The sequence below is a fragment of the Coenobita brevimanus genome, chromosome 97 (assembly GCF_032717465.1).
Source record: "Coenobita brevimanus isolate Jiangsu-jjx chromosome 97, ASM3271746v2, whole genome shotgun sequence".
NCBI lineage: Eukaryota > Metazoa > Arthropoda > Malacostraca > Decapoda > Coenobitidae > Coenobita > Coenobita brevimanus.
This window is the reverse complement of record NC_137050.1, coordinates 28020772-28046565: the sequence shown is the minus strand read 5'-3', so window position 1 is coordinate 28046565 and position 25794 is coordinate 28020772. Positions and strand designations below refer to the sequence as shown.

Sequence of the window (25794 nt, the reverse complement as noted above, 5' to 3'; positions counted from 1 at the left end):
TGTCCCAAATTCTTTCACCAAACCTTGCAACTCCCATTCATCTTCACCCAAAAGTACTGTATCATCAGCAAACAGCAACACCAGAAGCTTCCAAATTTCACCTTCATTCATTAGGGCCACCCCCACATCCACTGCCCTACCTTGCACCTCCTTTACAACCCCATCCATATACTGTATATATTAAACAGCCATGGAGACATCACACACCCCTGTTTCAGTCCCACATTGAGATCAAAGAACTCACTCAGCTCACCATCCACTCGCACCGTAGCCCTAGCTCCCTCGTACATACTCTTCACAGCACTCAACAATTTCCCCTCCACTCCATATATTCTTAATACCTTCCACATACCTTGCCTATCTATTCTGTCATAAGCTTTCTCCAAGTCCATGAAGGCAGCATACACTTTCCTTCCCTTCTCTAGATACTTCTCCACTAAACATCTTAGAACAAATATCTGATCTACACACCCTTTTCCCTTCCTAAATCCCCCTTATTCTTCTCCAACTAGCTCCTCTGCCATATGCCTAACCCTATCAATGAGTATTCTACCATATATTTTACCAGTCACACTAAGAAGGCAAATACCCCTATGGTTACCACATACTTCTCTCTCCCCTTTTCCTTTGTACAGAGGAACAATTATACCTGATTTCCAGTCCTCTGGAACCCTTCCCTCTTCCCAAGCCAATCTACACAACTTCCATATCCACTCCACAACAATCTCACCCCCATACCTAAGTATTTCACCACACACTCCATCAATTCCTGGGGCCTTTCCCAGCTTAATCTTCTTAATAGCTTCCACTACTTCCGACCTACTAATCTCTTCCTCCCTCCTCTCATCTCTTCTTCTCCCAGCCATTCCCCAACCACTTATACTCACACTGCTCTCACTCTCTACATTCAACAAATCCTCAAAGTGCTCCTTCCATCTCCTCAATTTCTCTCTCTTCTCCACCAACAATCTATTATTCCTATCTTTCACTCCCCTACTATTTCCCCTTTCACACTGCCTTACTTTCTTTACCTCCTTCCAAAACAATTTCTTACTCTCCCTCCATTTCACACTCAGATTCCTCCCAAACTCTTCATCCACTTTCTTCTTACTCTCCTTCACCAGTCTCTTAACCTCCCTTCTCCTGCTCACATATACCTCTCTCTCATCTTCTCCCCTACCTCTACTCGCCAACCATTCACCATATGCCTTCTTCTTTTGTTCCACAGCTCGTTTCACCTCATCATTCCACCATGCTATCCCTTGCACACCCTTGCATCTCCTCCTCACTCCACAAACCACCTCACACGCTGCGCTTATCTCTTCCGTGAATATCTTACATATGTCTTCCACCCCTTCCATCTGCTCTAGCTCATACCTTCCCAATCTTTCTTCCACTATGCTCTTATACTCTGTCATTTTCTCACTATCTTGCAATTTCTCCACTCTTCTCACAGGAGCTGCTTCCTCCTGTCTTCCCCTTCGTCTCCTCAACCACTTTCTTTGCAGCTCTACCTTGGCCATCACTAAGTGATGGTCCGAGACTCCATTCCTCCACCCTCTCCACACCCTTGCATCCAACACTTGTCTTCTCATTCGCTCATCCAGTATTATTATTGTGGTAGGTGGGGGCGCCTATCATCCACTCATTCAATGCAGAGGTGCCATATGATCTCTACACTGAGTGACAAACCAAATGGTTTCCTGTACCTAGGAAACCATTTACTATGCTGGGTGGTAACCATATAACCGGGGTTTCTGGCAGGGTTAAGTGTCCCCCAGATTCCCCTATCCAAAATCATTTAATCATGGCAGTCGTTTCAGAGAGCCTCGGAGGGCCCAATACCTGCCCAGGGCCCCAACCAAATGGGCAGACTCGCATGGCCATGTGGAATGTGAGAGGTGGGAATGAGGAGAGCAAGAGGGTAGAAGTGGTGAATGTGTTCAAGAGTGCGAGATATGCTGTGATGGCACTGTGTGAAACGAAGATGAAAGGGTGTGAAGTGGAGGAGTGGGAGGGTGTAAAATGTGTAAGATCGGGAATGAATGGGCAAGGAAGATGCAAGGAAGGAGTTGCTTTGTTGATGAATGAGGTGTGGCAGAGTGGAATGAGAGACTACATATGTGTCAGCTCGAGGTGTATGTATGTTAAGTTCAAGTTCGAGAAGGTGAAAGTGGCATTGATTGTAGCATATGCACTGTGTGAGGACAGGAGTGATAGAGAAAAAGACAGGTTTTGGGATGAACTGGGTGAAGTAGAGGGTGAAATACCCAGGAGCTATAAGGTGACTGTGATGGGGGATATGAATGGAAGAGTAGACACTGGTCCTGAGGATGACATAATGGGTTGTTATGGAGTACTAGGAGAAAATGATAATGGGAAGAGACTAAAGGATACATGTCAGGAGAGGAGGTTGTGCATTTGTAACTCGTATTTCAAACACAGAGATGCACATAAATATACATGGTATAGAGGGAACGGGGATCATGTTGAAAGAAGCCTGATGGATTACATGCTCAGAGAGAGGACGATGATGGGACTGGTTGCTGATACGAGGGCTGTGAGAGGACGATGTGGAGGTCTGTCAGATCATATGAACGTGGTATGCAAGATCAAGCTGAGAGGAGAGAGGTGGATCAGGAGAGAGAGGAGCAGTCAGGGAAAAGACTGAAAGTTGAGAAGCTGAGGATCAAAGAAATGACAGATGAATACAGACCCAAAGTAAAGGACGAGTTAGAATCAGTGAACTGGAATGAAATGGATCTGGACAGACTGTGGAATGCATATAGGGATTGCTAAGTTAGGAATGCTAAAGCGGTGTGTGGTGTGGCAAGAGTAACAACAAAGAAGAAAGGTGCGGCATGGTGAGATGAGGAGGTAAAGAGAGCGGTGGAGGAAAAGAGGAAGAAGTGGCTAAAGTGGTTACAGGATAGGGGTTCAGTTGAAATAAGAACTGAATATGCTGAGAGCAAGAGGCACATAAAGAGACTAGTGAAGAGGAAGAAGAAGGCGGTAAATGAGGATCTAGGAAGAAAACTGAATGCGAACTACTCTGAAAATAGAAAGTTATTCTGGAAAGAGGTGTGGAAATGTGGAAGTGAAAGTGGAAAGAAATGTGATGGTGTGAAGGATGCAGGTGGTAGATTATTAACCCACGGAGATGAAGTAAGGACCAGATGGAAAGAATATTTTGAAAGCCTGATGAATGGGAATAGAAAGTGCAGAGCAGCTGTAAACATGACTGGTTTTGGGGGTGTGCAGAGAAGGAATGCAGTGCCAGGAGACGTGACACTCGCACAGGGGAAGAGTGCTGTGAAGTGGCTGAAAAATGGGAAAGCAGCTGGGGTTGATAAGGTGTATGCAGAGATGTTTAAGTGTAGTGGAGAGAATGGAATGAAGTGCTTGCTGGAGATATGTAAGAAGGCATGGATGAGTGAAACTGTGCCTGCAGAGTGGAAAAAGGCTGTGATTGTACCCCTGTACAAAAATAAAGGTGAGCGAATTGAGTGCACAAATTATCGTGGCATAAGCTTACTAAGCGTGGTAGGGAAGGTATATGGAAGAATTATTATACAGAAAGTGAGAGAGATATCACAAGTCCTAGTGAATGATGAACAGGGTGGCTTTAGGAGTGGCAGAGGATGTGTGGACCAAATATTTGTAGTGAGACAAAGTAGAGAAGGCTTATGAGAAGGACTATAAGGTGTTTATGGCATTCATGGATCTGGAAAAAGTATATGACAAAGTGGACGGAGAAGGATTGTGGAAAGTTTTGCATATGTATGGTGTAGAGGGTAAGCTGCACGGTGCCATCAAGAGTTTTTATGATGGTAGTGAAGCATGTGTAAGGGTTAATGGGCATCTAAGTGAATGGTTCACGGTCAGTGTGGGCATGCGACAAGGTTGTCTGATGTTCCCATGGTTGTTCAATATATATATGGATGGGGTGATGAGTAAAGTAAAAACACAAGTAATGGAGAGAGGGATGGCATTGGTAATGAATGGTGATGGATGGAATATCTCAAATTTGTTGTACGCTGATGATGCAGTACTGCTTGCAACTACCGGACAAGAACTTGGTAGGTTGGTGCACAGTTTTGCTGATGTCTGTAGGCGTCGTTCCTTGAGAGTAAATGTAGAAAAGAGTAAAGAGATGGTTACTGAGAGAGAAGCTGACTCCCAGTGCAATGTAACAGTGAAAGGAGAGAGACTAGAATTGGTGAGAGAGTTCAAATACCTGGGTACAGTGATAGAAAAGAGAGGAAAATGTGTAAATGAAGTTGAAAGTAGCGTGACACAAGGAAGAAAAGTAGCCAGTGCAATGAAGGCCTTGATAAGAAACAGGGGCTTGAGTGTTGCAGCTGCATGAGGCTTACATGAAGGAATGTTAGTGCCAACTTTAACATATGGATGTGTGACTATGGTGTGGCATGAATATGAAATGTCAAGAGTAAGAGCATTGGAGATGGGACTGCTGAGGAATGTATGTGGAGTACAGAGGGAGGATAGGATATGAAATAATGTGATTTGGGAAAGATGCGGAGTGAGGAAGTCGGTGGACACCAGAATTGAAGAGAGTGTACTGAGATGGTATGGTCATGTGGAGAGAATGGATAACAACAGAGTGGCGAAAAAGGTATATCTGAGCGAATTCGAAGGAGGGAGGAGGTGAGGTAGTCCAAGGAGAAGGTAGATATGGTGGATGAATGTTTGAGAAAGAGAAGTTTGGAAGTCGGTGAGGCTAGGGAACTGACAGGAGATCAGGCTGGCTGGATAAATTTTGTGAGGAGAAGTGCATGATCAGGGATTTCTGGCACCCCGTTTCAACATGGCAGCATCTGGATTGACTCTGTCAGATAAGATTATGTGAAGCTACAGAATGTGATGAATGTTTTTGGCGTATCCGATAGAGCCAAGATTCCGGGGGCTTGAATGATGAGTGAATGGAAGTGTGGCCCATTGGACTGGGCAAATTTGGGATGTCTGGACATTGCTACTCCTCACCCTGCCTAGGGTGGGAAAGGAAGTGAGGATGATGATGATGATTATTATCATTATGTCTGACAGGAAGTATAAAGAGAAACACAATGAGGTGGTCTGGCCATGTGGAGAGGATGGAGAGTGAGAGACTGATGAGGAGAGTGTATGTGAGTGAGGTGGAGGGGGGGAGAGGGATGGGGGAGGCAAGGGTGAGATGGAGGAATGGAGTGGAGAGGTATATGAGAGAGGAGGGGGGTGAGCTTGGAGCAGGGCATTGAAATGGCAGGGGACAGGGCGACACGGAGGCATTTTGTTTGTGGCCACCCCTTTTGGGATGAAGGCATCTGGCAATAGATAAATAGATAGATTATTATTATTAGTATTATTATTATTATTACTGTTACAGTACTAACTGGAGAATGGCTCAACCACCCAAATGGAACACTGTCATCATTGTCATCAACTTCTGCACTTGACAGATTATCATCTGGCTCCTCCGCAATCTCAATGTGAGATTCATCATCACTATCAGTGTCATCACCATCACTATCTAATATCATCAGTAATATCATCACTAAAATCATCAGTGAAATCATCATCCAAATCCTGATCTAGAATAAGTTGTATGGTATCTCATCATCACTAATGTTCCTGCTTGTGTGGGACATGATTATGTCTACAATATCCGAATATCAAAAAAAAAAATTAGAAACTGAGGCCAACAGGAGAAACAAAGGGATGTTGTGTCCCCTCTATGAGCTGAGAAAAGACTGAGTCACTGAGTGAGCAACCTTATATAAGCCACCCACTACGGGTATGTTGGCAGTTGGGGATATTTGAGGCTAGGGCACTTATACACTGCTGACTATATATTGTCTCTGCTAGGATTTACAGGGGACAATTTTGGGGGAAGCGTCTATATAGTCTCCCCGCATTTTTTCATTAGATTCTGCACAGTCTATATATGGTTCCGCTGCTGGCTAAGGGTTAAGCACCATAAGAATGGGGATGGGGCGAACAACATCACAGAAGTCCTACAGTTCTCCTGCCATCTCATCATAATGCTCCCCACTCACCACACAACTACACCCTCCCTCAGCCTCACCTTTTTGCTTTCCCTATTGCTCATTACCTCCTCCTGGAGTGATTGCCAAGGCCCTCCAGCTATCTCCCAGCCTCAGGAGTTGGGGAACCTTGGTGACGACTTGAACCAACCCATGACATACTTCAGGTGGATGGCAGAAATGTTTTTTGAGATAGTTGGCAAAATGGCCCTTGACCCCCAAAGTATCACAATTGAACCCATGTTAAATCAACCAATTTACAATCAATAGGTATGCTATCGGTTCTTACTTGATGTAACCCACTCATAAATCAGCTTGTTACCATAAATCATTCACATAGACAGTCATCACTGTAGGTCAAGTTCCAATATATCACAACTTTTTCCACAGAAATGGTCCTAGACTCTGAAGCAAACTGGCAAATCAACTTTACATATAGCAAGAGAACTTTAATGGACAATATTTATTAAATTAACAGTGGATTTCTGTAGTAGGTGGTAGTGACCATCATCCACTCACTTCATGTAGTGCTGCCTACTTCTTCCTTAGGTGAATTTACAATGAGTGATATGTGCAATGGTTTCTTGTAACCCAAGAAACTATTATAATGCTGGATGACAACCATATAACCAAACAATCAGATAATGTGGAGCATACTATGGTGCCTTTGTTAGCTGAGTATAGATGCTCATGTGTTGTCCATCCAGGAACCAAACCTCCACACTCTTCCCTGTGCCTTGTGGTGGTCAAGCAGTATCCATGATAAAGCAACATTGGTTCAGTTCATAGGATGGCCCTGCAGGGGCAAATACTTGCCTGTAGTTGATGGGTCTGCCCAACAAGACTTGGTTTGTTCTACTACTACTATAGTACAGTACTGCTGTGGAGTTAACACTCCCCAAAATATAATGTTGTGGATCAACCCTAGTCTGTCTGGCCAAGTAGATCCATCAACTGCAGCCAAGCAACTGCCCATGTAAGACCATCCTGTGCAGTGAACTGACATTCTCTTGTGAGGAAAAGTGTGGAGGTTCGGTTACTGGACGGAAGTAGCATCTGCATCTCTCCACCTAGTTAACTGGAGTACCATAGCAGGCTCTACTTCACACATAATGTGGTTTTATGGTTACCTCCCACCAATGTAAATGGTTTCATGGGTCACAGGAAACCACTAGGCCTGTCACTCAGTGTAGAGCCACCTGAAGTGCAAAGAAGACTACTAAAAAGTTAGGAAGGAAAGAGAAGTAAGAAGAGAGGCGGGCAGAAACAGAGACAGAATGAGCAAGGGGAAGGTATTAGTAGTCAGCACTACACCAAGTGAGTGGATAATGGTCACCACCACCAACCACCACAAAAGATAAGTAAATAAAACACAGACAGGTCACGTTACATGAGCATCCACTCTATAAGAAACTGATGATACAAGAATGGGCAATTTAGACCCAAAATTGGTGATGTGAGTATGAAAATCCAATGGTGTGAGAATATTACTTGGCGCGAGTGGAAAATTCACGAAGCTCGCCATTTACCACCACAGACCCAAACGGGCCATGATGTAGAGGTGTGTGGGAGGAGCTTGTGAGCCACCCCATAATGCCGCCATAACTGTTCTTTCTCTTGTGCCTCAGTGAGAGAAAATGTAGCAAGCCTCAGTGATGGTGGAGAGACTTAGGGGTGGCTCAATCAGACAGTGTTCATACAACGTTACAAGTAAGTTTACATACTTTATTCATGCTGTTTCCTCCTTCCCTTTGCTTGCATAACCATAAATATGCATTACTATAGGGCATCTGGTAGTATTACAGGCATGTCTAAAGTGTTTGTAATCTTTATTTTTTTGTAAAATTACCCGAATCTTGGTTGGTGGGGATCAGTTAACCTAACCCTATTTTTTATTTTTCCCATAAATTATATACTCCGTTATTGGAGTTTTTGCTATTCTAACAGTACTCCATTAATGTATCCCACTCGTATACCGGAACCCGCCTATACAGGGTTCCAGAGTATGATCAAACAACTTCAGGTGGCATACCAGTACAGTATAAATAATGTGGCACAACTCACTGTATCATCAGCAGGAAGATCGGTCAGCTGTCGGATGATGATATCACAAACCACACGTTCATCATTTGTATAGAAGGTAGAAGCAGTGGCTCGGCTGGCATACATGTCACGCATCATCTTCAGCACTGAATGGGATGGTCGTGGCTCATGTTCAAACATGGCTAGCGGGTCCTCTGACAGTATATGGGGAAAGGTTATGGCCACTTGCTCTTTTCATCTAAATAATTTCTCTACTTAATATGATAAAGCATTACCAAGAAAAGTTATATGGTTCATCATTTATAATCAGAGTATTTGTCATGCTAGGAGAGGCAAAAGTTTGCCAGTGATTCCCTGCCTGTACGATGTCCTGCCTTCAATACTTCTGATTCTTCTTTGAATGCCAGGGAGTATCTTTCCTACTCATATTCTTTTGCTGTGTGCTTTAGGCTGTAATCACACAAATGTGATTCGTGTAAAAGCTTCCACTGCCACACTACACTGGGAAGTGTAAGTGAACTTCTGATTGTGATGGTACATGTGGAGTTGTGAGGATGATGACTAACACAAAAAGGGGCAGCATGGTAAGGTGTGGTGGCACACACAGCAGTAGGAGCAAAAAAAATTAAAGTGATCTAGGTAGATATAAGAAATCTGATCTGACAGACCTGTTGGGGTAAAAATATATATATATATATATATATATATATAAGCTCTGTTTAATCTGTTTAAGTTCCCTGGAGGTGGCTGGAGATTTTTCAATCACACAATTCTACCACATTTTATCTCCTGTCCATTTAATCTTGCACTTCTCTTTCCCCTTGTATACTTTTCATTCACAGGGTTCACAATCCACACAGCCACACAAAACTGCTTAGCTTCAATGGGTACGTAGGAGGACAACCGGGCCCTGGGAGCAGGCTGTGAAGCCTATGCCTAGAACAGGAGAGAGAGAGAGAGAGAGAGAGAGAGAGAGACACACACACACACACACAAATCTGATTTTTATTTTTTTAGACAAACAGAAAGACATGAAAACATGAATTTACCCATAAATTCTAAGACAAGCTTGGACGAAAAACATAATCTACATACACTAACCTTTTTATTTATTAGAATAACATGACTTTTATACCCCTGACCTCAATAAAACTAAAAATCATAATCTAAATACACTGTCTTCTTTCACAACACAAAACAAAAAACTTCCACAGGGCTGACCTTCTCTATTAAAGAGCAACAGAAGCTTCTCTGTGAAATATTTGGTATCTTGTCTCTGCGCCAAGAGCTTTATCACTAGGTTCTCAGAAATGTCACTTCCTCCAGTGCCCACTGCCTCCTCAGTGCCATTAGGAAGAGCGGAGTCATGTGGAGGTGGAGCAGCCAGTGCTGGGGGTGGGAGAGTGGGGTACTGGAGGTTGAATGCCAGCACTAAGGTAAGGTACAGATCCCCAAGTTGTTCAGTGTCAGGGTTTTCATGGTAGCGCTCAATTCCATCCAAAAGCTGCCCCAGAAACTTCTCATCCATCACACCTGCCATAAAAAAGAAAATTCCGTGTCATAGAGGCAGTAAGTAGGTGTAATTAGTCATCAACCATTTGAATCTAGTACTATAATTTTTAGTTTGTTCTGTTATCAAACGATCATATTCAGTATAGGACAACACCCATGCAGTCAAGGGGTTTACCCCTCCTCTACAGGGATTGTGAGAACTGGCTATTCTGTCTTGCATGGATTTTTTTTAGTCCTTTTCAACAACCATCTGAAATGGCAGAATACATTAAACTGAATAAGAAAATGCACTTACCTACTTTGCACAGATGGTTTTCCTAGCATTTTGGACAGCTTTAGCATTTTCTGCTGAGTCAACTGAAACAACTGGCCTAATTCCAATTACGATGCACTGATTTTCTTATATAATTATTATGACTGTGGAATAATTAATTAACCCCTCCGTGGCTGAACCAGTGGAATTTGTCAGTACCCACAGGCTTGCCTGAGCACTGATTTTTCAGTTTAGAAAATCTTTTTTTTTTCCTTGCCAAATTGAAGAGAAACATCTGGCACATCTAGCAATACAATTTTTAGCTTCCAAGACCCATCCTATGCTTTGCAATGATGTGCGAAAATTTTTCGCCAAGTGACTGAATACATGGCGGGCCATACCACGTTGAGTACACCGCTTCCCGTCCGATCAGCGAAGTTAAGCAACGTTGGGTCTGGTTAGTACTCGGATGGGTGACCGCCTGGGAACACCAGATGCTGTTGGCATCCCTACGTGTCAAGTGGGGTTGGTGGAGGATTAGTGCCCCTCCCTGTAAAACAATTAACTCTAAGCCCTTGGCCACCCCGTTTGGGATACATGGCGTCTGGCAATGAATGAATGAATGAAAACAAAGTAGAGGAGTGAAAAATCATACGAAGAAAAATCCATATTTTCACACACATAAAAAAAAAAAACTTCAGCGGTGCTGAAATGGTTTGAAAGGACTAGATAAGTGCATTATGAACAAAATCAGTACATAATATGGGAGGTTTCATAAAAAAAAATTAGTATGAATTTTTTCACATTCTTTTTTATGTTTACTGCATTTATCCAAGTATCCAGTTATTTCTGTTGTCTGGGTAGTTTAGTTTTTCTCCAAAGAGAGGCAAGAGATGATATTTTTAGACTCAAACCAGATAAAAGTCCTGCTCTGTGTGTACAGGAAGTACCACTGTGTCTAAAATTCAAAACGACTCAGAATTAGCACCGTGCGAGGGAATTAGTGTGAAGGGAAGAGAATGTTTTACATCCACATATTCACCACAAGAACACCTGACATATTGCTGAAATGCTTGTGCAAAACAATATGTAAAATAAACAAACTATACTTATCATTCTTTCCTCTTCCTTCTGTCTGCAGGTGACTCTACACTGAATGACATGCCAAATGGTATCCTGTACACCAGGAAACCATTTACTATACTGGGTGGTAACCATATAACCAAATTATGGCGTCTGGTGGTTTAGTGGGTAATTTACAGTGCTCCAATCAGACTGAGCCTGGGCAGGTTTAGTTTCAAGGGGAGGTTGGGGTTTACTGCTCACATAATGCCACTCAGGGATGAATGAGGTTGGTCACTCTCATTTTAAATGTTAGGACCAACTTGCCTAGCCCCAGGCTCCTACGCGACACAGGATTAGATGATGAATGAATGAATGAGTGAATGAATGAGTGAATGAATGAATAAATATCACAATTATGAATGTCTTCCCCCTATTTTATGTTTCTAATGCTGTGGGGACACTCACCATCCACTCACTGGATGTAGTGCTGCTTTGGGTGTCTGCCCTTTCCTCTCTTCTTTCCTGCCTCTTCTGTCTTTCTTTCTTTCCTTTATCCTTTCCTCTTTCTTCAGTCTACGGGTGACTTTACACTCCCTCTTTTGTCTTTCTTTCCTTCTTTCCTCTTCCTTCTGCCTGTGGGCGACTCTACACTGAGTGACAAGCCAAATGGTTTCCTGTACACCATGAAACCATTTCCTACATCGGGTGGTAACCACATAACCAAATTATGGTACCTGGTGGTTTAGTGGGTAATTAAGATGCCCCAATCAGATTAAGCCTGTATAGGTTTACATCCAAGGAATGGTTGGGGTTTATTGCTCATGTAATGCCACACAGGGATGAGTGAGGCTGGTCACTCTTGTCTTAACTTGCCTAGCCCGGGGTTCCCATGCTCCTCATGGGGTGGCATAGGATTGGATGATGGATGGATAATGTTTATAATGCTCATTCTCGTATGGATTTTTTTGTTTTACTCTGGGTGGTTTAGGAAAGAGTCAGAAGTAAAGAGAGGAGAAAGATAATGGGTGCAGCACTTTCTTTCTTTCTTGACTTTCTTATTCTTACTTACACTAATACATGAGGGGAGCTAAATACAGAACTGACATCCACCCATGACTGATTCACGAGATGTACTGACTGTTTGAGTGGTTTAGAGGCTGGAGTAGGTCTGTGTCAACATCTCCCAGACCTTCGTTACCTTCCCAAAATTGTTTGCAGTTTTTTACAGGTCGCACCACATCGACGTTGGTGGCCATGCTCCGATAAAATGTCGTTCAACGCCGGTGGACAAGATAGGGTTAATAATCATCTTTACACCACAAATAACTTTGATGAATTTTTTCTAGTGGTACTAATTCAAGCGAAACATGTTGTTCTTGTTGCTTACCCCTGGTGCCTGGCTGAGGAGACCCATTTGCTGAAAGTTTACCAACTGCACCTATGGAGTCATCCCATAGATTCTTACACTTTTATGTGTCTATGTCTTAGCGTGGCATGTGCTGTGCAGTGCTCCATTTTGTATGCTATGTTGTATGGGCCTAGCCTACAAGCTGGGCATGTGTCATTTGTGATTCCACCAAATCCACACTGGTGACTGAAGAAGGCTGGGTGATGTCCTGATCTAAATTTAGCCCAGAATATTAATTTGTTTTTTTTCTTGAGGTTACACCGTGTCTCCGTTTTTTTACAAGGGCTAAGGGGTTGCCCCTGGGTTAGAGGAGTTGGGTTTGGAGTGTGTGGCACTTTATGTTCGGATGCCGTTCCTGGTGTCTGCCAATAACCCTTAGGTGGACTCGAACCTCTGACCCTTTGGTCAGAGCTCTTATCCACTGAGTCACAGCTGCTACAACCCGCTAGGTGAGGGGAGAGCGCTATCTCTCCCAGCAGGATACCTACCCAGGCAAGGTGCAAACTCTCAACCCTTCAGTCTTGAGTCAGGTGCTCTACCACTGAGCCACCCTGCATTTAATGCAATGTGGTTATACTTTCACTCAATACAACACATATTACCTTTTATGCTTATGAATAACTGTATACTGAAATCACATAAAATACAATGATCCCTTGGTTATCACGCACAACTGGAACCAAGCAAGACACGTGATAATCACGATAATGAAGGCACAGAACCTATGGGATTTATCTTAGCTGGTACCAAACAGCTCAAGTGCATGCTCTAATTTTCCCTTTTACAACAATTTAGGTCCACTAAATACATATGATAATTACCAGAAACACACACACGCATGCATGGTTTGGTTAGCAGAAAGTGATGAAAAGGGCACAATACAAAAGAAACACATACCACAGGGAGACCTGAATGGGCTTGAGGCAAGGGGTTCTGAGGCAAGGGGGTGGAGAGTTACTGGTCTCCGCCACCAGGGATTAACTCCTCGAGTACAGTCTCATCTTTGAATCCATAAAAGCCATCAGAAACCATTGAAACTGCACCATTATTGTCAGCAGAAACCAGCTGAGGTGTATGAAAACAATGTTTTTTTTTTTGCTGAAAAATGCACAATAACAGCAGGAGTGCAGGTTTTCATTTTGCAGGGATAACAAAAGCAGCTATAACCAAGTGTGCAATATCTAAGGGATCATTATACATAACTCCTAAATTATCACAATGCTCTACAAATACTTTTACAGTATTTCATATGTTTCTCATAAATTTTCTATCCCAGTGTTTTCATAATATTGACTGTAGTTACCAAAGTAAGCAAAGTCACCAGACACATTAATAAGTTCTCAGTCTGAGTGTTCATGGGTAACTGAAGTCAGCTTGCATGATGTGGGTAGCGATGAGGGGAAGTGACATGAGGTCTCCTACCAAAACTGGAATCATCCAATTTCAAAGGCTGGTGGGAAAAGCCAAAATGCATATACTGTATACACTCCCTGTCACACTGCCCCTGACCACTCAAAACATACATAAACATTTCCTGGTGGGCACAAGTTAACAAGGGCTATACTTTACAGTATAGAAGTCTATTACAAAATATCCAGTGACTACAAGAACAAAATACAGAATGTCATTGGATTGTAGAGGTGATAAGTCACATTAAAATGTTAAAATAATTCAAGAGGGTCACATTAAAATAAGTCCAGTAAATCTTCACTACTGTAGACTAACTAGAGGCAACAAAGTGTGAAGCTTAGCTAATTTTCCATCTTGGTTTAGTACCTTACATTCCCTCACAATGGTCATACTGACTAAATGAAACTTTTAAGTACATATATAAAATATAAGTTACTGCTATATCTTAAAATGTGAATCTTACTCCACACTAACTAAAGGGTATAAAGTGTGCAGCTTAGCTAATTTTCCATCTTACATCATGTCATAAAATGGTCAACTTGACTAAATAAAACTCAACTACTATATCTTTAAAAAAATGAACCTTTCCTGCCATCAAAATCGGGTGACCATCCTCTACCCCCTAGCTACAGGTCTGCAAATAAATCCTGCTGTATCTGATTTGTTTAAGATATGAGTGGACTTAACACTAGATTAGATGACAAATGAATGATGAATTAATATAAGTACCTTTGATTTCTGTGACAGACAGATAGATTTCTGTGGGTCTGACTTAGTGAAGGTTTCCTGATACTTAAGCTGTCCATAGACAACTTAAAAATTCAGATGAATAAACTTGTCTTTTCACATGTTTATTATATGTTCATCATTGTCATTAGATGATGATGATGAACAAACAATAGACATGTGAAAAGACATGTTTAAACTATGGCCATCCTGGATGATATAATGAGACATATTATCAGGTTAGAGATAAGCCAACAGTGGTAAATTAGGATAAAATACCTAAAACTTTGAACCCGATGATGTATTTTTTTTTTTCCCATGCTACCAATAAATAATTTTGTTAACTTTGGAGGAGCATTTGTAGTGACAGGATTGGAAACATACATTAGAGGAGCCATTTGTAGTGACAGGGTTGGAAACAGTCTCCATTAACCTCTTAACAATGTGATATTCCTCCCTAAGCTGAATGAAATCATCTTAGGATAGCAAGAATATAATCAAGAATGTTGTCTGACTGAAGGCAATAACGGAGGGTTCAGTTCTCACTGGTTAATGTCATATGAAAATCAAGAAAGTACTGAAGTACACTAAACCGAAAAAATATCTTTACACAGGTGATCAATGGTTTTGAAAGGGGCACTGTTGCTGGTTGTGTTTTTCTCCTAATGCAAACAGTTCTGATTGAGAGTTTATTTCACATATTGTATAAACTTCATGTTGGAAGAAGTGTTGGTAATAAAAGCATGTATACATATAAATGAGAAGGAATGGGAATCATTTTCAAGTGATTCATCCACTGCTTCAGAACATAAAAACTGGAAAGTGTAAAGATATCTTTTTTGTCAAGTGTTTGATAACTACTGCACTGTGTTTATTTCACACACACCATCCTTTCTGAAAAATAAATGATCTCGTATTAACACTCTTTTAACCCCCTAACCGCTGGGCGTCACTTTCGTGACGCTCTGGTGCAATGGATCATACTGCGGGGAGTCACTTTTGCGATTCTGTGTTATTTTGAATTCATCCGGGCTTTGAAGTGGTCGCTTGTATCATCTGTCAGTACTGCCAGTGTCTAACAATAGTCAGTGCTGCTACTGTCACCTGTTCTCCCATCCACTGTTGACAATTTAGCCATTTTTCCCCATTCTTGACTCCCCTCCCTACCTCCCCTCCATTACTCTCTCCTCCCGCCTGCCCCAGCTGCGAAGCGCTAGGCAAATCTTGCCCAGATTTTTCCACTCATTTCATCCATTGGAATGAGCCCTGTGCCTTATTCTCATACAAAATAATATACATAAAAAAGAAAAAAGGTAATTGATAGTGCCATGCACCTGGAATTGGCTAATTATCACCTGGCAACACCGCACGTGCACTCGTTCGCTAATTTTCCCTGTTTATTTCCCCTTGAAATATGCTGTATGACCTTTTCTCATAATAAAAATATATATAAGAATGGAAGGGAGATGCCTCAGTGATATTTACATTCACCTGGAACTACCTAATTTATTATGTATTGTCTAGATTTCCTGCCAATCATTTCATAGCATATATATTAGCAGCTCTCACCACGCTGACGTTGGCAACCCTTCACTGCCCCTAGACCTAGACCCAGCAGTCAGTTTACTCTCGTCTTTCAAGGTGGAATCACGTCGGATTCGCGCCTGTCCAATTCCACTGCTTTTTAGCCCCATGCAAAGGTCCCTGTGACCTCTACTCCTACTAAAGCTCGTGTGGGAAGGGGTAAAGGCTAAGTGACTCTGCTGTGGAACGTGAACTAGCTAATTTATCAATGATAGTGATGGATAGTGACTACGATCTTTCTGGTCTCTAAAACAGTGCAAGTGAAAATGTAAATTATGTGTAAACAGAAAGTAAAAGCAATGAATGTAAATACTGTATAACTGGACAGTGGAAAATAGTTTTATAAGTTACTGCAAGTGACAGTGCATAAAAGTGTAAGTGAAATAGAAATGTAAATAATGTAAATAAAACAGAGAATGTGAATAGAAATGTAATTAAGTAGTAATATAAGAATACGAGTATATATACTAGGAGTAATGAAAGTGAAATTAATGAAAATGAAAGTGACAGCTGCACTCTCTATGCTAGTATATACAAGAAAGTGAATGCCTGGAGTGAAAACAAACTACTAGTACTGAAAGAAACTTATAGATAAATATTGTAAAGTAGTAATATAAGAATATAAGTATATACAGTATACTAGGAGTAATGAAAGTGAAAGTGAAAGTAATGAAAATGGAAGTGACAGCTTCGCTCTCTAAGCTAGTATATAAGAGAAAGTGAATGCCTGGAGTGAAAATAAACTACTAGTACTGAAAGAAACTTATAGGTAAATATTGTAAAGTAGTAATATAAGAATACAAGTATATATACTAGGAGTAATGAAAGTGAAAGTGAAAGTAATGAAAATGAAAGTGATAGCTTCGCTCTCTAAGCTAGTATACATGAGAAAGTTAATGCCTGGAGTGAAAATAAACTACTAGTACTGAAAGAAACTTATAAATATTGTAGATATAAATAAATGTAATAAAGTACTATGAATATAAACTGTGAGTTTGTTTATAAATAATAAATGACAGCTCCGCCTCAGAATACCATCGGGGAACCAGCACGGGAAGAATGCTTGTATGCGCTCATAATTTACATTGCTTTCACAGTGTTTTTTTTTTTGGAGTATGGATTCCAAACTACTTGAAATTCATAGAATAGTGTTTGAAATTATAACATCAGGCAGTGGTAACCATATTACGGAGTGTAGGGAAGTGTAAAGTGGAGACTTCGTTAACCAACTTCAGAAGTCTCCACATGTCCTATGGTAGTCGACGAAGGCTCAATAAACATCCCAGGAGAAAGCTGAAGGTGTATGCCATATGCATATGTAATTATAATAATCTAGGACTAATAACTAATTTTTGGCAAATATTTTTAAAAAGTCAGTCGGAACGCGAATATCCCCGCGTGAGGTACACGGACCGCCTCCGACATGCCCGCGCTTAAGGGGTTAATATAGTTTGTCCACCTTCACTTGATAGAAATTTTCATCCTTTTGCAGCTTATTTCCAGCAGTTCAATGGCAAAATAAAACAATACTATGGATCTCCATCCTTCCACAGCACTTCATGATTAGGATCAGATTCTAGTGTTAATCTCTTGTCACTGTTTAGCATTCTAGATATGGAGTTGGCAGTTTTAGGTTAATTACACAAAATATCATCAGATTTGCAGAGAACATATATCAATGAAGCTCTAAATCAGTACAAGCTTGACATTCTTGTGCTTGACTTAAACCTGGTTGTACGAGTCTGATATTAATATTATTTGTAGCGCTTTGTCTAAGACACATTCTATTATAAGAATTCCCAGGCCTGTTGCTGACTATCAAGGAGGAAGTGTAGCACTCATCTACTCAGCAGCACTTGCAAACATTTCTCACAGACTCAGATCTGACCCCATCTTCATTTGAATTTATGGAAGTACAGTATTAATAAATCTCCATCAGAACCCCATTAGCCTAGAGCTGCAATTCCCTACTGACCAGGTCATCTGGACACAGATCGAGGTTTTATGGAGGAGTTTGGGCAGTTTCTTGAAGTGTTTTCTCTTAAATCATGAGGACTTATTGTTTGTGGTGATTTTAATTATTGGGTTGACAATCCAGTCAAAACCACTTTCTTCAGAATTCATTCAGTTGATCACCCAGAATAATTTTTCTCAATCATGTAAGTGATCCAACTCATGTTTCCAGACATGTCCTTGACTTGATCTTGTCCCCTGTTGGTTGCAGGTGCATATCTGATAAGGAGGTTGACTCAGTTGACCCCCCCATCTCTGATCATGCTCTGATCACTTTTAGTTTTGATACCCCGAAATCCCCTTCCTATAAAAAGGTCATCAGGTTAAAAAATAACAGGAATGTTGACTGCCATTTGATGTGTCTTGAAACTGGTCAGCGTTTAAACTACTAGTACATTGATTCTTCAAATCTTTCTTTTGATGATTTGGTTGACATATATAACAATGAGCTTAGGTCAATTTTTTATCATTACTGTCCTGAGGTAGTAAAAACAATCACTGTACGTGACAATTCTCCGTGGTATGGTCTATCAATTAATTCTTTGTGTAGACAATGTAGAAAGGCAGAACGTGAGTGGTGCTTACAAAGGAAAGAATTAACTCGTTTGCATTATGTTTGTGCCAGAAGAGCAGTTGTTCACACTGGCCAAAAGGTAAGGTATTATCAAAACAAAGTTGATTCATGTGGTGGTAATAAAAAACACTGTCTGCAGTTGTGAACAATTTGGTTTGTTGGAAGAATGAAACTGTTAAACCAACTTCTGTATCTGATGCCCAATGGGCTTCTGATTTTGCTTCATTTTTTACAACTATGATATCTTGCAAAAAAATGATTTAGACAACAGTTCTTCTAGTGAAGTGCACTCAGTTGATTTCCAATTACGATGCACAGGGGGTCATTTGCTTTCAATATTTCAACCACTGGATGCAGATAAAGTCAAATGTTACTGCAGAAAACATTTATCTATCTATCTATCTATTGCCAGATGCCTTAATCCCATAAGGGCTGGCCACAAACAAATTGCCTCCATGTTGCCGTCCCCCGCCATTTCACTGCCCTGCTCCCAGCTCACACCCCACTCTCTCATATACCTCTCCACTCCATCCCTCCATCTCATCCTTGGCCTCCCCCTCCCCCTCCCCCTCTCCACCTCACTCTCCATCCTCTACAAATGGCCAAACCACCTCAATGTGTTTCTCCTAAAGCTTCCTATCACATTCACATCCACACCACAATGCTCCTTCACATCCTCATTTGTCAGCCTGTCTCTCCACGTGACTCTATAGGCTCCTCCCAGATAACTCATTTCCACTGCTCTCACTCTTGACTTGTGTCTCTCCAACAACATCCAAGCTTCACTTCCATACATTAGAGTTTATATCACAATACTGTTATGTAGTATGGTAACTTTTTCACTTCCATGCTCACTTCCCTGTTTCTTATCACTGCTTTCAAGGAACCAGCAACCTTTCTTCCTTGTTGCACCCTTTCAAGCACTTCACCCTCCAAACTTCCATCCTTACTTATCACACTACCCGAGTACTTAAACGTGCTCACATTTCCCATTTCCTCCCCATCTAACCTCACTGTACATTCACTGGCTTCACTTCTCTCGAAGACCATAACTTTACTCTTCTCTACATTCACCTTTACATTCCGTTTCTTACACACTCTCACAAACTCATCCACCAAGCCTTGCAGCTCCCCTTCGTCTTCACTTAACAACACAGGATCATCTGCAAACAACAGTACAGGGAGTTTCCAAACACTGCCCTACCTTGTAACTCTTTTATAACCTCCAACCATGTACTGACTGAACAACCAAGGAGACATGACACATCCCTGTTTCAACCCAACCTTCAAATAGAAAAATTCACACAGTTCACAATCCACATGCACAGCAGCCTTAGCACCCTCATACATACTCTTCACAGCATTCAACAACTGCCCATCTACTCCATATATTCTTAATACTTTCCACAATCCTTGTCTATCCACCTTGTCATATGCTTTCTCCAAATCCATGAAGGTCACATACAACTTTTTTCCCTTCTCTAGAAACTTTTCCACTTAAGATCTAAAAATGAACATCTGATCTACACAACCTCTTCCCTTCATTAAGCCTCCCTGTTCTTCTCCAACTAATTCCTCTGTTATTTCCCTAACTCTGTCAATAAGTATCTTACCATATACTTTTCCTATTACACTAAGAAGACAAATGTCCCAGTGATTACCACACATTTCTTTTTCCCCTTTACCTTTGTGCAAGGGAATAATTATACATGACTTCCAATCCTCCGGGACTCTACCTTCCTCCCAGGGTAATCTGCACATCTTCCACATCCATTCTTCTATTATCTCTCCCCAATGCTTGAGCATTTCACCACATACTCCATCAATTCCTGGGGTTTTCCCCATTTTGACTTTCTTCATTGCTTCCACAACTTCCATCCTACTGATTTCTTCCTCTCCTCTCACCTCCCTCCTTCTTCCAGCCATTCCACAGCCACTTATACTTGCATTACTTTCATTCTCTATGTTCAACAATTCCTTAAAGTGTTCTTTCCATCTGCTCACTTTTTCTCCCTTCTCCACTAGTAATCAACCATTTTTATTTTTCACTCCCCTACTAACTTCATTGCCACCCTGTCTAACTCTCTTTACCTCTTTCCAGAACATTTTCTTACATTCCCTCACCTTTACACTCAAATTCCTTCCAAATTCCTCATCCACTCTCTTCTTGCTCTCTCTTACTAATCTTTTCACCTCTCTCTTCCTTTCTATATATAACTCTCTCTTCCATCTCTGAGCTTCTTCCACATCCCTATTTCTCATCCATTTATTATATCCTTTCTTCTTTAGTGCCACAGCCTGTCTCACTTCTTCATTCCACCATGCTGTTCCTTGCACCCCCTGTTGTCTTCTCTTCACCCCACACACCACCTCACATGCTGCACATATTTCTTCTGTGAATATCTTGCACACACCTTCCACGTCCCCCATCTGCTGCAATTCATATTTATCCAATCGTTCCTCCACTTCTCTCTTATACTCTGACTTTTTCTCATCCTCTTGTAACGTTTCCACTCTTCTTGCATCTACTCCTTCCTCCCGTCCTTCCCTTCTTCTATTTCTCCATTTTACTTGGACCTTGATTCAGAAAGTCCACTCCCCCAACCTCTATATGCTCTTGCATCCATTACAAATATAATGAAGCTTCAGTGCCACCTATAAAACCTATTTGTCAGTTCCCCCAACAAATTTTTTTTTTTTTTTTTTTTAATAAATAACAGAACAGAGGAAGGAAAAACAAATGGGTTAAAAAAAAAAATCCATACACCAGATTACTGGTGTCCTCTGTTCATAAAATATCTGTAACAGTTAGACTTGAACAGTTGTGGGTTGAAATTTGGAGGAAAACAACTCTGGGGAAGCGAGTTCCAGAGAGATGCAGTTCGGGGAATAAAAGAATTCTGATAGGCAGAAGTTCTGCAGTATGGTTGAGTGACATTCCAGTCATGAGCGCTACCAGATGCCCTTGTAGCACGAGGGAAGGCATGGAGAGGTGGCACCATGGACGCAACTTCGTCTGAGCATTTGCCAAAAAAATATCTGTAAAATAATGCAAGGGAGGCAACATTCCTTCTTACTTGCAGGGGAGGTAGTTTATATGTAATGGCAGGGTTGTTAATGATTCTAACAGCTTTATTCTGAATTTTGTCTAGTTGTCTTAATGCAACCTCTCCACAACCATTCCACAAGAATGATCAATATTCAAGCTGAGAGCGCATATGACTCTTATAAATTATAGCTAACTGCTCATCGGCGAAGAAGTTACGGACTCTGTACAATAATCCAAGTTTCTTTGAGGCGGTTTTAGCAAGTGATCTGACATTAGAGGTCCAGCTGAGGGCACTGTTAAGTGAGACACCAAGAATTTCAAAACTTTTGGAGATGGGAATATTAGTAGCACTGAAGGTAATGTACGAATCTGGTAATATCTGTCTATTAGTAAACTGTATATATTTAGTTTTACTAGCATTAAAAGAGACAAGGTTGTTTTGTCCCCTTTCACTGATTGTAGATAGATCTTGAGTTATGGAGATGGCTGTACTGAGTTGAGAGGTAGAGATATTAGACTTTGTAAATGGATGTCTGAGTGTGAATGAACTATGTAGTGTTGAGTCATCTGCATATGAGTGAATGGGATTGTGAGTGACAGATAAGAGATAATTGATATGAACCAGAAATAGGGTTGGCGCCAGAACTGATCCCTGCGGCACGCCGGCGTTAACTGAGTGGAAATTCGAATATACATCATCTACTTTTATTTTCCTGTCACTAAGATAAGAAGAAATCAAAGGAACAAAAGACGTTAGTCCATAGCAAGGGAGTTTGGACAGCAGGGAATGGTGCCATACTCTGTCGAAAGCTTTAGAGATATCAAGAGCTACTGCATGAGTTTCTCCAAAAAGATCAATAATACCAAATGTAAGGAAAAGCTGTGATATTTTATAGCATATCCCTGACACACAACAAGGGCTACTCGTATATTGGTATACTGGTAAATGATGAGATATGTATAAGAAATACATACTGAAGTGTGTGTATGGGAGGGTGTCACCCATACACAAGACCATCCCAAGAACCAGGGAGATATACTGTAACCGCTCCTCACTGCAAGTGCTCTCCACCATCTCTCTGAAAACACACATACATTTAATTATTTCAAGTTCTTTCACTTTAAACTGACTCATTATAAAGTTACTCATGAATTAGCACCCATGTCTGACTTAAAAGTCACTGATGCTTCATTATAAAGTTGCTTTTTTTTTTTTCCGTTTTTTCATAACCTCATGTCATGATCTAGAACCATGTCTTACTTATGGTGTTTCACTTAAAGTTGCATTTCTCCTTACAACCTAGATTAAGTAAAGACTAACTGTACAATAAAAACTGGGGTCTCTTGGCTGTGGAATATTGGAAATACATTGGAGTACTAGGCAGTCTGATACCTGCCAAATCTACAGATGAGTAATGATATGAAAACAAGGGGAAATAAGGGGAATGTTTCTTCTACATACACTTTACTTAAATTATCCTGCTTTTGTCTCTAATTATACAGTATAAAGTATAATGCAATGCTTATCCATAATTTTACATCAAAACACTACGGTACACACACAAACTTCCAGCATAAAATAGTGCAAGCTGCACTTAAAGCATAAAACCAGATTATTAACCAATTCACTCTTATGATACATTATTAATTTTATTCTTGCTAATTCAAGATAATTTTATTTAATTATGGAGAGACTTTCAAACTGAAGAGGTTAGACACAACTTCATTTATCCCATCATTCCAAGATGTCTTGCCAAAGCTGAATAAAATCATCTGGAGCTGGGAGGGGGGGAGGGGGGAATTGCTTAATTGAAGGGAAAAAAACCCATAACAGATGAAGTACCAGTACTACTCACCTGGCAAGTTCCACTGGGAAGACAGAGGCAGAGAGATAAGAGATGTTAGCTGCTGACATCTGGCACACTGCACCAAACACCTGAAACACACCCAGACATCAATGACCTACACTCACTGCAAAAACAGTGCTCATGGAGTTCTCACCACAGGAGGGTGCATGTGCATTTTTTCTAAAGCTGTCCACTTGGTTTTTAAGTGTCTTTTGTGGAGCCCCTAGTTTTTTCCTGTTGTTAGTCAAGATGCTTGGGAAGTGCATGTCACGTGAGGAAAAGGTTAGAAGCCTCTCTTTGCAAGGAGAAAAGACCCTTATTAAAGAAACTGTCAGACTGTGAGTGCAACACTGCAGACTGATGATTGCATCAAGTGGCCAGCCAGCTGTTAAACTCCTACCAATACATTCTGGCTGACCACACAAGACTTCTAAGGTCATACATACTCTTCCAAAGCAAAAAGTACTCAAGACCCCTAGTAGGACAGCAGCAGAGTTACAAAGAGACCTCTCTGATATACTGGGAAATGTATTACAGCACATCATTCACCAAAAGAGATGAACTGGCCTACTGCCATGAAGCCAGAAAACATATGCAAGGCTCATCTTCAATTTGTCCACAAATATTGTTCTTGGACACCACAGCAGTGGGTATGTCATGTGGTGTGATGAAAACTCATTCTGGTGTGTAAAAGTGCGTGGGGCTTGAGGAGGTCATCCACAAACAGTCAGCAGGTACAACCATCAGTACACAAGAAAACTATGAAAAACCCATGTTATGATTTGGGGTAATTTTAGTGGTGTTAGGGGGAGAAGTAGCTTGCATTTTCTCCCAGAGTGTTACAATGAACTGTGACCAGTATCTGCAGGAGTTAAAACAGCCTTTGCCTGCAGTTTATGCCATTCACAGTTGTAACATCTTTATGCAGGATGGTGCACCATGTCATTGGTCCAAAAAAGGAGCTCAAGTTTTTAAGTGATAACAATATTCATTGTATGTAATGGCTGGAGGACAGCCAAGACATGATTCCAATTGAAAAAACTTGGTCATACACCATCAAGATGTGGATGCAAAACTAATTTAACCAAAGTGTGGAATGCTCTCAGAGTATCTGATTCCATGCCCAATGGTCACAATAAAGTCTGCACCATCAGATATTAACTGAGTGGTTATCAGTACTTTTTAACCCGCCCCATCCCGACGTTTTCTGGGCAGTAGTACGCCCCAGTCCCGACATTTTTGGACCTTTTTTTTTTTTTTTTGGCTCAAACAGCCGCTTTTGGTGAGAAACATCGAAAATTCATAGAGAAATCGCTCACCTGAGGTTTAAAATACTCGATTCAGGTACAAGTACCTCCTTACCTGACTGGGTTTTCTAACAGGCTGGCACCAAAGAAAATGAGTTCTATGGGAGGGTAACTATTTTATCCACTCATAAACAGTATTTATTTATTTACTTGGTACGAATTTATATGTAGTAAAAGAGTATATTGGTTTTCAAACCATAATATAGGCATTATAAGTATTGTTTCACTCACTAACTCATAACCATTCATGACCTTTTTTTCCCACATTACCTGATCATCATTTCTGACTGTTTCTTCCTCTAATGCTATGTAAACTTTGTCCTCCACATTGTCATTGATTGGGGAATCACTCTGGCCCTGAATGTCTTTATTGGCCAGGTCACTGGTAACAGGTGAATTGCCGAGACAATGGCGTGTGGGGGGGGGGAGAGGTTATGCGGTGTAAGGCATTGTCCCTGCTTGGCATCTTGTAGAGGAATAGAGGAAGGTGTCCCGTGTATAAGTGCCAAAAATCACTCGCGAAATCACTCACGAAAATTGAAAATTGTGCAAATTAGGGACCTTGCAATGTTGCCGCATTAATTTACGTCTCTGGGATATGAGTGTACATCATGTGAGGACGTGAATTCACGTCTCTGGGACGCGGCGGGTTAAATAAATAAATCTATCTATCTATCTATTGCCAGACGCCTCAATCCCATTTGGGGTGGCCACAAACAAATCGCCTCCAAGTTGCCCTGTCCCCCGCCATTTCACTGCCCTGCTCCCAACTCACACCCCCTCTCTCATATAAATAAATGAATAAATATCAGATAAAGCCACGATTCCAGGGGCTTGAATGGTGAATGAATGGAAGAGCGGCCCATTGGATTGGGTAAATTTGGGCTGTTTGAACGTCGCTACCCCTCACCCTGCCCTAGGGTGGGAAAGGAGGTCCGGATGATGATGATGATGATGAT

The 25794-nt window shown here is 41.2% G+C and overlaps 1 protein-coding gene and 1 pseudogene across 1 annotated transcript in view; one reads left to right on the top strand and one right to left on the bottom strand.

The window, feature by feature from the left end:
* The window catches only part of LOC145413633 (NCK-interacting protein with SH3 domain), a 72405-nt gene that overhangs the window by 9519 nt on the left and 37092 nt on the right, over nucleotides 1–25794 (bottom strand). Inside the window, exons 9-12 of the mRNA XM_080283293.1 lie at nucleotides 23538–23617; nucleotides 22657–22760; nucleotides 9309–9620; nucleotides 8109–8281 (exon numbers count right to left, since the gene is read on the bottom strand). Of these exons, the coding sequence (XP_080139419.1) occupies nucleotides 8109–8281; nucleotides 9309–9620; nucleotides 22657–22760; nucleotides 23538–23617 (669 nt within the window). The remainder of the gene's footprint in view (nucleotides 1–8108; nucleotides 8282–9308; nucleotides 9621–22656; nucleotides 22761–23537; nucleotides 23618–25794) is intronic.
* On the top strand, nucleotides 10239–10358 carry LOC145413936 (5S ribosomal RNA; annotated as a pseudogene).